The sequence below is a fragment of the Esox lucius genome, chromosome 13 (genome assembly GCF_011004845.1).
Source record: "Esox lucius isolate fEsoLuc1 chromosome 13, fEsoLuc1.pri, whole genome shotgun sequence".
Taxonomy (NCBI): Eukaryota; Metazoa; Chordata; class Actinopteri; order Esociformes; family Esocidae; genus Esox; species Esox lucius.
The window spans coordinates 37851243-37864280 of record NC_047581.1 but is presented as its reverse complement, the minus strand read 5'-3'; the positions used below and the strand labels follow the sequence as shown (position 1 = coordinate 37864280).

General features: G+C 44.2%; 1 protein-coding gene across 4 annotated transcripts in view; it reads left to right on the top strand.

The window, feature by feature from the left end:
- Positions 1–13038, top strand: part of fras1 (Fraser extracellular matrix complex subunit 1) — a 189835-nt gene that overhangs the window by 170895 nt on the left and 5902 nt on the right. For all 4 annotated transcript variants that reach the window (XM_034296447.1, XM_034296446.1, XM_034296445.1 and 1 more), the window contains 15 exons: positions 720–882; positions 1051–1297; positions 2229–2573; positions 2717–2877; positions 3848–3992; positions 4158–4363; positions 4633–4789; positions 7423–7623; positions 8883–9070; positions 9226–9501; positions 10069–10301; positions 10955–11115; positions 11212–11426; positions 11986–12136; positions 12239–12506. In XM_034296447.1, the coding sequence (XP_034152338.1) occupies positions 720–882; positions 1051–1297; positions 2229–2573; positions 2717–2877; positions 3848–3992; positions 4158–4363; positions 4633–4789; positions 7423–7623; positions 8883–9070; positions 9226–9501; positions 10069–10301; positions 10955–11115; positions 11212–11426; positions 11986–12136; positions 12239–12506 (3117 nt within the window). The remainder of the gene's footprint in view (positions 1–719; positions 883–1050; positions 1298–2228; positions 2574–2716; positions 2878–3847; positions 3993–4157; positions 4364–4632; positions 4790–7422; positions 7624–8882; positions 9071–9225; positions 9502–10068; positions 10302–10954; positions 11116–11211; positions 11427–11985; positions 12137–12238; positions 12507–13038) is intronic.

Below are 13038 nucleotides of genomic sequence, written 5' to 3'. Positions count from 1 at the left end.
TTAAAGTAAACAAATGGCATTTCCATTTCTGCTTCCAATGTGGAGTGGTTGTTTACATGGTATTTCTATGTACAGTATGCTGTTTCTCTATCTCTCGTCTCACGAGGCCTGTATCAGGCATTTATAACCTCTGTTCCTCTATCTCTCGTCTCACGAGGCCTGTATCAGGCATTTATAACCTCTGATGCTGTAACTCTTGTCTCACAAGGCCTGTATCAGGCATTTATAACCTCTGATGCTGTAACTCTCGTCTCACGAGGCCTGTATCAGGAATTTATAACCTCTGATGCTGTAACTCTCGTCTCACGAGGCCTGTATCAGGCATTTATAACATATGTTGCTGTATCTCTCGTCTCACATGGCCTGTAACCTCTGATGCTGTAATTCTCGTCTCACGAGGCATGTTTCAGGCATTTATAACCTCTGATGCTGTAACTCTCGTCTCACGAGGCCTGTATCAGGCATTTATAACCCCTGATGCTGTAACTCTCGTCTCACGAGGCCTGTATCAAGCATTTATAACCTCTGTTGCTGTATCTCTCGTCTCACGAGGCCTGTATCAGGCATTTATAACCTCTGATGCTGTAACTCTCGTCTCACGAGGCCTGTATCAGGCATTTATAACCTCTGTTCCTCTAACTCTCGTCTCACGAGGCCTGTATCAGGCATTTATAACCTCTCAAAGCTGTACATGTATTATTGCCTCTGTGCCCAAACAGCTACAACGTGAGTGAGAAGGCTGGCACCGTGTCGGTCACTGTGAAGCGGACGGGTAACCTCAACCAATATGCCATCGTGTTGTGTCGTACGGAGCAGGGCAGCGCCACGTCCAGCGTGGACTCCCGGCCAGGGCGGCAGGATTACGTAGAGTACGCTGGACAGGTGACGTTTATTTTCTTTATTGTGACTATTATTGTTTTTTACTAAATTTGGTAGATTTATTGATTCATGTTTTGATTAAGCTAGAAAAGTTTAATGATTTTCTGATTCTCTTTTGTTACTGGGAAATAATTGTCATTTAAACCATATTCTTGATACAAACTCCATTAGGTCCAGTTTGATGAGCGCGAGGACACCAAGGTGTGTAGCATTGTGATCCAGGATGACAAGGTGTTTGAGGGTGTAGAGAGTTTCCAGGTGGAGCTGAGCATGCCCGTGTATGCCCTCCTGGGTCCGGTGACACGTGCCAGCGTCAACATCAACGACACCGAGGATGAGCCTACGCTGCAGTTTGACAAGAAGACCTACCACGTCAACGAGAGTACTGGCTTGATTCACCTTCCCGTAGAGCGAAAGGGTAAGCAGGACAGCTCATGAATCCAGGGAGACGTATGTAGGAGCACGTACAGTACCTGTAACCCTTAGAAATAAGAATGAATGAAGTGGGCTTGGAACCTGTAACCCCTAGAAATAAGAATGAATAGAATGGGCTTGGAACCTGTGACCCCTAGAAATAAGAATTAAATAAAATGTGCTTGGAACCTGTGACCCCTAGAAATAAGAATGAATAGAGTGGGCTTTGAACCTGTAACCCCTAGAAATAAGAATTAAATAAAATGGGCTTGGAACCTGTGATCCCTAGAAATAAGAATTAATAGAAAGGGCTTGGAACCTGTGACCCCTAGAAATTAGAATGAAAGGAATGGGCTTGGAACCTGTGACCCCAAGAAATAAGAATGAATAGAATGGGTTTGGAACCTGTGACCCCTCGAAATAAGAATGAATAGAATTGTCTTGCAACCTGTGACCCCTAGAAATAAGAATGAATAGAATGGGTTTGCAACCTGTGACCCCAAGAAATAAGAATGAATAGAATGGGCTTGGAACCTGTAAACTCTAGAAATAAGAATTTATAGAATGGGTTTGGAACCTGTAACCTGTAACCTGGGACAACCTGACTGGTAAACTTCCAGGAACACATGGCTACAACGTATTGCAATGGCAATGTAGTTTTTTTCCAACAACTGTAATTGATGTAGATCAGTGTGACTAATTTATTGTATGTCAGTTGATTTATTCAATAAAGTGTGGGTGCACTTCTTGTTTTCACTTTATTATTTTCTCTGCTTTTCTCCTAACTGGTACTTTCTAAAGAGTCATCAGTCCACTCAATAGCCTATAATTGTTTTGAATTTAGAAAAAGTTCTATTCATTCTATATCTATGCTCCAACTTATCCTTACCCTTCTTTTTTTTCTTTCTTCATCTCCTCCCTCTCTCTTCCTCCAGGCGACACTAGCAGTTTGGTTTCTGCTCTCTGCTATACTGTTCCAAAATCTGCTCTGGGCAGCAGTCTACATGCCCTGGAGTCGGGTTCTGACTATAAGACCCGCGGGATGACCAGAGACAACCGGGTCATCTTTGGTCCTGGCGTCTCAATGTCCACCTGCGATGTCAAGCTCATCGATGACAGCGAATACGAACTCTCCGAGGAGTTTGAGCTCCACCTATCAGATGCCTCGGACAACGCCCGGGTGGGCGACCTGAAAGTAGCGAAGGTGGTCATCGACGGGCCCAACGACGCCTCCACGGTATCCCTGGGCAACGCCACGTTTACGTTCAGTGAAGACATCGGTGGGTTTTTGTTCAGTGGCTGTGGAACCCATTCAGATGTGGGATTGATATTGTGCGGGTGATATTTGGCCTGTGGTTTTCTTAATTGCCCCTGTGTGGATAAACCTCATGTGGAATATTAACCCCTGTCCCTTGACCTCCAGGCACCATAGAGATCCCGGTACTGAGGCAGGGCAGTGACCTGTCTTCTGTGACCTCTGTGTGGTGCGCCACGCGGCCCGCTGACCCACCTTCTGCCACCCCTGGGTTGGACTACATCCCATCCTCCAAGAAGGTGGAGTTCAAAGCCGGCAGGACGATGGAGGTGAAGAAGAGCCCCATGGGCTCCGTCAGCAGTCCTGTTAGAACTTACAGCTCTCTGATGCATTATGGGAGTTTAGATTAGTGTTCGATATGCAGCTTCAAATCATTTCATTAGAAAAATCGGCGGTGAACAATTAATTGTCGTCTCTCTCTCTCTCTCTCTCTCTCTCTCTCTCTCTCCACCTCTCCTCTCTCTCTCTCCACCTCTCCTCTCTCTCTCCACCTCTCCTCTCTCTCTCTCTTTCTCTCTCCACCTCTCTCCACCTCTCTCTCTCCACCTCTCTCTCTCCACCTCTCCTCTCTCTCTCTCTCTTTCTCTCTCTCTCTCTCTCTCTCTCCACCTCTCCTCTCTCTCTCCACCTCTCCTCTCTCTCTCTCTTTCTCTCTCTCTCCTCTCTCTCTCTCTCTCTCCACCTCTCCTCTCTCTCTCCACCTCTCCTCTCTCTCTCTCTTTCTCTCTCTCTCCTCTCTCTCTCTCTCTCCACCTCTCCTCTCTCTCTCTCTCCACCTCTCCTCTCTCTCTCTCCACCTCTCTCTCTCTCTCTCTCTCTCTCTCTCTCTCCACCTCTCTTCTCCTCTCTCTCTCTTTCTCTCTCTCCACCTCTCTCCACCTCTCTTCTCCACCTCCTCTCTCTCTCTCCTCTCTCTCTTTCTTTCTCTCTCTCTCTCTCTCTCTCTCTCTCTCCACCTCTCCACCTCTGTCTCTCTCTCCTCTCTCTCTCTCCACCTCTCTCCTCTCCACCTCTCTTCTCCTCTCTCTCTCTCTCTCTCTCTCTCTCCACCTCCTCTCTCTCTCTCCACCTCTCCTCTCTCTCTCCACCTCTCCTCTCTCTCTCTCTCCACCTCTCTCCACCTCCTCTCTCTCTCTCCACCTCTCCTCTCTCTCTCCACCTCTCCTCTCTCTCTCTCCACCTCTCCTCTCTCTCTTTCTTTCTCTCTCTCTCTCTCTCTCTCTCTCTCCTCCTCTCCAGACATGCAGTGTAACCATCATGGATGACATTCAGACTCCGGCTCTCGAGGGGACAGAGTCTTTTGTGGTGTTCCTCTCCTCTCCTCAAGGAGCAGTGCTTCTGGAACCCTTCGAAGCCTCTGTGGTCATCACTGACAACATGGACCGTACGTGACCTGTCTCAACCTGGCCGTGCTGATCTCAGATCAGTTCCCTATTTTAGATAATCTCACTTTGATATGCTTGCTGTTGACAGTATTGTAACACCCTGAATTAATTTAGATATATAATTAGATAAGAAGAGCTAATTCCCTCAAAATGTGTCCTCCCAGTTCCCAGCATGCAGTTTGAGAAGACAGCGTACAGGGTGAAGGAGATGGAGGGCGCGCTCAGCATCCCCATCGTTCGCACGGGGGACCTGGCGGTCCAGTCGTCGGTGCGCTGCTTCACCAGGACAATGTCCGCCCTGGTCATGGACGACTTTGAGGAGAGGAGGAACGCAGACGAATCCAGCATCACCTTCCTCAAAGGAGACAAGGTTGGACGCGCACGTACACGCGCAGACACACGCACAGACAGTCACACACACACACACACAGATACACACACACGCAGACACACGCACAGACAAAGACACAGACACACACACTCACACACACTGACATTTATAAAGTTACATGTTGTAGATGCTTCCCAGGATGAACACTGTCAAATGAAGGATGTATAACGTGATGTAACAGCTTCTTATCTGAGGTTTGGACCAATCGGTGATCTCCATGTCAATGGGAATTACATGCAATGTTCCAGGTGAAGAACTGCACGGTGAACATCAATGACGACTCTGTATTCGAGCCAGAAGAGGAGTTCCAGGTGCATCTTGGGACGCCGCTGGGAGACCACTGGAGAGGGGCCATGGTGGGGGTTAATGACATCGTCACGGTAACCATCACTAACGACGAGGATGGTAAGCAGATAGTACCCCTAACTCTTCTGTTTCTTCACTTCTCCCTTTGAATGTGCATCGTTGTTGATCTTACTGATGCCGTATCTTCTTTGATCATGCTGTTGTTGCAAGTTTAAAAAAGGCTTCTGAATTTCATAAAACTTCAAAAAATCAAAGTATTATTTCATAATACTTTGATTTTCCTTAAGATAGAATGTATCAGGTTATTGTTTATAGAGTTCGGTGTAGTTCTGCTACTAATGAGAGAGGTGATGTTGCAGTTGACATGATGAGTATACTCAACTCCAAGGCTGATATGTTGCCAAACAAAGAATGAAAGAATGTGGTTAGAAATTGTCTCTTTGTCATCTTCTACTATGTGATGAGGTCTGTCACACCTGTCTGTTATAACAAGCAAGTGATTCATTAAGTCCTTTCACTACATATCTACATCTTTCATAGAAATGTTCCTTTCTTAGGAAAGTTCTCTCTCCCACACATTCTGTAAGATATTTTACAAACTGGCTCAAATGAGGATATGGTATCTACTGTTTTGAAGCTCTATTTTTTGTTGGAACTGTTGTACTGTAAATTATTATTTTCATAAGGGAGATATTGTTTGTGTCATTGTGTAAAGGTAAAATAAATTAGAAACAAAAAAGACACAACAAAGATGGGCACTCAGTGTAAAAATTCTTGTTCAACTACAAGATTATTACAAAATTATTTGTGTTTATAGTAGTGCTGTCAAATGATAAAAATAAAATAGAAAAACATCTATAGTTAATTGCGATTAATTGCAGTTTTGGAATGTTTTATATTTAAAATGCAGTGCATTAGGACTTTCTGTTTTATTGTAAGATATGGACAGTGCTTGATTTGAAGTGCAGGAGCTGTCTTTTTCCAAGGTGGTCCATTAGAACAGGGTATAGCATGGCCCTTAAATGTCTCCCCTCAAATTACCACAATGACTGGCGGAATCTATTTGTAGCACATGTAAATGAAATTAGAAAGTTGCTTGTCTCTGATCCAATATTTCTACCATCTCCTACCATTGTGCTCTGATCAAGACACCAAGTACAATAAAGCCTATTTTAGGATTCTGCGTGAAACACACATCAGCCCCCCTCCTGGAAATCATTAAACACGAGAGATCTGTCATTTATTTATGCATAGCAGGGAAGTTGTTGATTCCGCTATTATTATATATTTTAGTGGAAATGCGTCTGGCGATTACATTAATGCTTAGCTTAGGTAAGCAACAGCATAAAATAAGCATAACTTACTGTGCTAAAAGCAAGGTTAACAGATGGATTTGCTTGCACATAGGGTCTCAGGACCAATTTCAGAAAAGGTTGAGAGGGGAGGCACTGCTGTGTTATTTGAAGTAATAATGTGTTGTGTTATTACGCCAGCTCACACCATAGAGTAATAATGTTATTTATAGTAATAATGTGTTGTGTTATTACGCCAGCCCCCACCATAGAGTAATAATGTTATTTATAGTAATAATGTGTTGTGTTATTACACCAGCCCCCACCATAGAGTAATAATGTTATTTATAGTAATAATGTGTTGTGTTATTACGCCAGCTCACACCATAGAGTAATAATGTTATTTATAGTAATAATGTGTTGTGTTATTACGTCAGCCCCCACCATAGAGTAATAATGTTATTTATAGTAATAATGTGTTGTGTTATTACACCAGCCCCCACCATAGAGTAATAATGTTATTTATAGTAATAATGTGTTGTTTTATTACGCCAGGTCACACCATAGAGTAATAATGTTATTTATAGTAATAATGTGTTGTTTTATTACGCCAGCCCCCACCATAGAGTAATAATGTTATTTATAGTAATAATGTGTTGTGTTATTACACCAGCCCCCACCATAGAGTAATAATGTTATTTATAGTAATAATGTGTTGTTTTATTACACCAGCCCCCACCATAGAGTAATAATGTTATTTATAGTAATAATGTGTTGTGTTATTACGTCAGCCCCCACCATAGAGTAATAATGTTATTTATAGTAATAATGTGTTGTGTTATTACACCAGCCCCCACCATAGAGTAATAATGTTATTTATAGTAATAATGTGTTGTTTTATTACGCCAGGTCACACCATAGAGTAATAATGTTATTTATAGTAATAATGTGTTGTTTTATTACGCCAGCCCCCACCATAGAGTAATAATGTTATTTATAGTAATAATGTGTTGTGTTATTACACCAGCCCCCACCATAGAGTAATAATGTTATTTATAGTAATAATGTGTTGTTTTATTACACCAGCCCCCACCATAGAGTAATAATGTTATTTATAGTAATAATGTGTTGTGTTATTACGCCAGCCCCCACCATAGAGTAATAATGTTATTTATAGTAATAATGTGTTGTGTTATTACACCAGCCCCCACCATAGAGTAATAATGTTATTTATAGTAATAATGTGTTGTGTTATTACGCCAGCCCCCACCATAGAGTAATAATGTTATTTATAGTAATAATGTGTTGTGTTATTACGCCAGCCCCCACCATAGAGTAATAATGTTATTTATAGTAATAATGTGTTGTGTTATTACACCAGCCCCCACCATAGAGTAATAATGTTATTTATAGTAATAATGTGTTGTGTTATTACACCAGCCCCCACCATAGAGTTTGAACAGACGTCATACCAGGTGCGGGAGCCCCCAGGTCCGGATGGTATCGAGGTTCTCAACATCAAGGTGATCAGAACAGGGGACCAGGACCGTACCTCCAAGGTCCGCTGCAGCACCCGGGACGGATCTGCCCAGTCCGGAGTGGACTACAACCCCAAGAGTAGAGTCCTCAAGTTTACTCCTGGTCAGTAAGACCTTTAAGACTTATTGATGAGGAGAATTATGGGTAGTGTAGTGCAGTATTCTAAAAGAACCAGATAGATGTGATGTCTATGAATAAAGATGTTAGGGTATTCTCTGGTCTCGAGGGACACAGTGAACAAAATAAAAACCACTGCCAGACTGACTAGATGGGAACAAATAAAGGTTTAGATCATTCCATACTAGCTAGATTAGCTAAATCAAAACCATATTTCTGTCTATGCAAGAGATTTTCTTTTCTGAGTAACAAATTATACAATATATATATTTTTTTTAATCTTTAAAACTACTCTCTGCTCATCAGTTTCTCTTCACAATGGTGCTAAGGATATAATAAATGAACTCTCTATTTATGTCTTTCCAGAAATAATCTATAAGCTCAAAGACAATTAATTCCCTGTCTATTTTTGTCCCATTTTTTAAATCGTATGACATGTAATTGACATCAAGCATCGTGACTTATTTTCCTAGGATCACATCAAAATCACACCTTTCATATGAATTCTGCTTTTTATTGATGCAGTATTGTTAATGTATATATAAAAGTTGTCCATAGATATTTGCTTTATTGTTGAACTTGTTTCCAAAATGACCCCAATCCAGCAGCGCCATCTATGGGACTGGTGGTTCCCTGCCGCTAGAACATGTAGAAAATAATAGTTGATTGATTGGACAAACAACCATTAATTTAAAACATCTTTTTAGTATCTTTAGTTTTTCAACCCATTACTTTACCAAGCAAAGACAACCTGCTTTGTTATCAATTCAGCGCTATATTTCTTTAACCAACACCAACGGATGGTTCCACATCCCTGCCCTGAAGTGACTGGTTGAGATCGGTTTACAAGGTTATAAATTGTGCTAACTAGCTAGCTGTTTTGTTGTCTGTTTTTGCACAAACCCTCCAGCTCCCAAGTTTGGACTTAGCTGCCTGCTTCATTTAGCTTGTTATACAAAAAAACACCTCTGTTTAAAATATGTTATGCTTGACCTTGAAATATCAATGTATTGTGAACATTCATGAGTTATGTATTGTTTAACCTCATACAATGTTGCAGGCCTCTTGTAATTTTTTTGTTGGCTAATCGAGGCCTAGACAGAGTGGACAATCTGACCTTCCGCAAATTTGTCTGCAAACGAGTTTAAAGGGATTTGACCGGAAATCAAATATGATATTTTGTGATATCACTTTTGTCCAACATACATTGTAAGATACATGACAACACTCTTATTTCCATAAAGGCATGGACCATATCGTCTTCAAAGTGGAGATTCTGTCCAATGAGGATCGGGAGTGGCATGAGTCCTTCTCATTGGTCCTTGGCCCTGACGACCCAGTAGAGGCAGTGCTTGGAGAGATCAGCACAGCAACTGTCACCATCCTAGACCAAGAAGCTGCAGGGAGTCTCATCTTACCAGCCACGCCCATCGTAAGGGATATTGCTCAATAAAATGTTAATGCTTGTTACTTATCTCAGTATATGGCAGTGTTGTGGTAGGTGGCTGATTACTTGCACCCAGGTTTTCCTGGTTCTCAAATAGCCTCCATTGGTTTAACTCCCTCCCGCCCTGCCATCTCTCCCAGGTGGTTTCTCTGTCAGACTATGACAACGTGGCTGAGGTTTCCAAAGAAGGCAGTAAGAAGCAGCCGTCACCTGGCTACCCCCTGGTGTGTGTGACCCCATGTGACCCCCACTACCCTAAATACTCTGTGATGAGAGAGCTCTGTGAGGAGGCAGGAATCAACCAGAGCAGTGTTCACTTCTCCTGGGAGGTGGCGTCTCCCACCGACACCCATGGGGCCCGGTCCCCCTTCGAAACGGTCACTGACACCACACCTTACACTGGTGTCAACCATATGGTGAGTGGAGAAGACTGACTGACTGGCAGATTTAAAGGTCTGCTCTGTCTCTGTGTGACTAACCCCCAGGCTGTCTTCACCTGACTGTCTCTGTGTGACTAACCCCCAGGCTGTCTTCACCTGACTGTCTCTGTGTGACTAACCCCCAGGCTGTCTTCACCTGACTGTCTCTGTGTGACTAACCCCCAGGCTGTCTTCACCTGACTGTCTCTGTGTGACTAACCCCCACGCTGTTTCCACCTGACTGTCTCTTTGTGACTAACCCCCAGGCTGTCTTCACCTGACTGTCTCTGTGTGACTAACCCCCAGGATGTCTTCACCTGACTGTCTCTGTGTGACGAACCCCCAGGATGTCTTCACCTGATTGTCTCTGTGTGACTAACCCCCAGGCTGTTTCCACCTGATTGTCTCTGTGTGACTAACCCCCAGGCTGTTTCCACCTGATTGTCTCTGTGTGACTAACCCCCAGGCTGTCTTCACCTGACTGTCTCTGTGTGACTAACCCCCAGGCTGTTTTTACCTGACTGTCTCTCTGTGTAACTAACCCCCAGGCTGTTTTCACCTCAGGTCTTGGACAGTATCTACTTTTCTCGGCGGTTCCATGTGCGCTGCGTAGCCCAGGCCCGGGAAAAGGCTGGCCATCTTGGAACTCCTCTGAGGAGTAACATAGCAACCATCGGCACAGAGGGTTCCATCTGCCACACCCCTGTCACCACGGGAACTGCCCGAGGATTCCAGGCTCAGTCATTCATTGCCACACTGAAGTACCTGGACGTCAAACATAAAGAGCACCCCAACCGGTGAGCTCAGGACTTGTTCACATTTTTGTCATTTAGCTGACGCCCTTTTCCAGAGCAACTTACAGTCGAACCCACAACTTCTGGCATTAAAATGCCATGCTCTACCTTCTGAGCTACATGGGACCTCACACACACACACACAAATCTAAATTTCTAACTAACTGATTTGTCATCTTCTTCTACAGTATCAACATCTCTAACTGTGCTGTCTTCTTCTGCAGTATTCACATCTCTAACTGTGCTTTCTTCTTCTGCAGTATTCACATCTCTAACTGTGCTTTCTTCTTCTGCAGTATTCACATCGCTAACTGTGCTTTCTTCTTCTGCAGTATTCACATCTCTAACTGTGCTTTCTTCTTCTGCAGTATTCACATCGCTAACTGTGCTTTCTTCTTCTGCAGTATTCACATCTCTAACTGTGCTTTCTTCTTCTGCAGTATTCACATCTCTAACTGTGCTTTCTTCTTCTGCAGTATTCACATCGCTAACTGTGCTTTCTTCTTCTGCAGTATTCACATCTCTAACTGTGCTTTCTTCTTCTGCAGTATTCACATCGCTAACTGTGCTTTCTTCTTCTGCAGTATTCACATCTCTAACTGTGCTTTCTTCTTCTGCAGTATTCACATCTCTAACTGTGCTTTCTTCTTCTGCAGTATTCACATCTCGGTGCAGATCCCCCATCAGGATGGTATGTTGCCTCTGGTGTCCACCATGCCGCTCCACAACCTGCACTTCCTGTTGTCAGAGTCCGTCTACAGACAACAACACATCTGCTCCAACCTGGTCACTCTTAAACAACTGCAGGGGGTCTCAGGTGAGTACACACACACACACACACACACACACTTGCACATGCACACACGGACCATGTATTCTAATAATGTTTGTGTGCTCCCGTGGTTTGTTTCAGAGGCTGGTTTCCTGGATGACGTGACCTATGACAGTATCTCCCTGGGGCCAGGCTATGACAGACCCTATCAGTTCAACCCCAACGTCCGAGAGGCTAAGAGCATCCTGCTGTACAAGCACCTGAACCTGAAGAGCTGCATCTGGACGTTTGATGCTTACTACGACATGACAGAGCTTATAGATGTCTGTGGAGGCTCCGTCACCGCCGACTTCCAGGTAGGAGGAGCAGCCGAGGATCAAAACACCGTTCCTCCACCCACCCGTTCCTCCACCCACCCGTTCCTCCACCCACCCGTTCCTCCACCCACCCGTTCCTCCACCCACCCGTTCCTCCACCCACCCGTTCCTCCACCCACCCGTTCCTCCACCCATCCATCCATTCATTCATTATTTTGGAGTCTTGGAGGAGGTCTTAGGGATCTACCTGTTTGACGTACAGTACCAGTCAAAGGTTTGGACAAACCTGCCCATTCAATTTAGATAAAAATCCTATAGCCATTGGGAGGAATTGGTGGGATTTCATTCTAGTTGGGCCTCTGTGTGTAGAGACTATCATTCTACCACAGCAGCCTGTTTGTCCTTTCTGATTCAGTCTGTTTGATCTGTATTTGGTTTCCCAGTCATGTGATTCAACACGGATAGGACCTATGATATTCCTCTCCAGTGACAGCATGCTGGACTGTCCTGGATTGATTATGACCGTGGCGGTTGTGTGCCAGTCTGTGCATCAGGTCTCTTTATGTCCTGGCATGTCATGTGTTATGAATACCCCCAGGTGCGTGACTCGGCCCAGTCGTTCCTGACCGTGCAGGTTCCTCTCTATGTGTCATATATCTACGTCACTGCTCCCAGGGGCTGGGCATCTCTGGAACACCACACAGAGATGCACTTCTCCTTCTTCTACGACACAGTGCTGTGGAGGACAGGTGTGTGTGTGTGTGTGTGTGTGTGCGTATTTTACACCTATGTAGCTCCATTTTCTTGTGATGTTTAGTTTGAACTCTGCTGTTTCTGGTTGTGTCCACCAGGGATCCAGACAGACAGCGTCCTGTCAGCCAGACTCCAGATCATCAGGATCTACATCCGAGAAGATGGCCGCCTGGTCATCGAGTTCAAAACACATGCCAAGTTCAGGGGTCAGTTTGTGCCGGAGCATCACACGTTGCCAGGTCACAGGTCACACCTGTTGGCCCCTGACCACCTGGGGGGGGTGGAGTTTGACATGCAGCTCATCTGGAGTGCCCAGTCCTTTGACTCCCCATATCAGCTCTGGAGAGCCACTTCCTCTTACAGCAGGTCAGTCATGGAGAATCAGCAATAAACCATTTAGCTATAGAGTGTATAGTGTTGCCTATTAATATTATTGACTGTACATGTTTATTGCCTATATTTTATAATTATTTTTGTTTTATAATATTATACTGAATATAAAGTCCTTTAAAGCTTCTTGACAGCTCTGGAGCTAACTGAGGGTGTTAAGGGTTTCTTGGGTGCAGGCTTTTGTTCCGTGCGTCAACATGCCTTGTTGTTCTGGATAATTAGTTGAGTCAGCTGCGTTACCAGGCTTTGTCAACCCTGTTACAATAGGCTTGTGTTGTACCCTTGAGCCAGGCTCTGTCAACCCTGTTACAATAGGCTTGTTTTGTAGCCTTTAGCCAGATTATGTCAACCCTGTTACAATAGGCTTGTGTTGTACCCTTGAGCCAGGCTCTGTCAACCCTGTTACAATACGCTTGTGCTGTAGCCTTGAGTCAGGCACTGAAACCTATTGGTTCTGTCAGTACATCCGCTTGATGACTTAAATGTAAGGGCTTGAAAGGACTTGTAA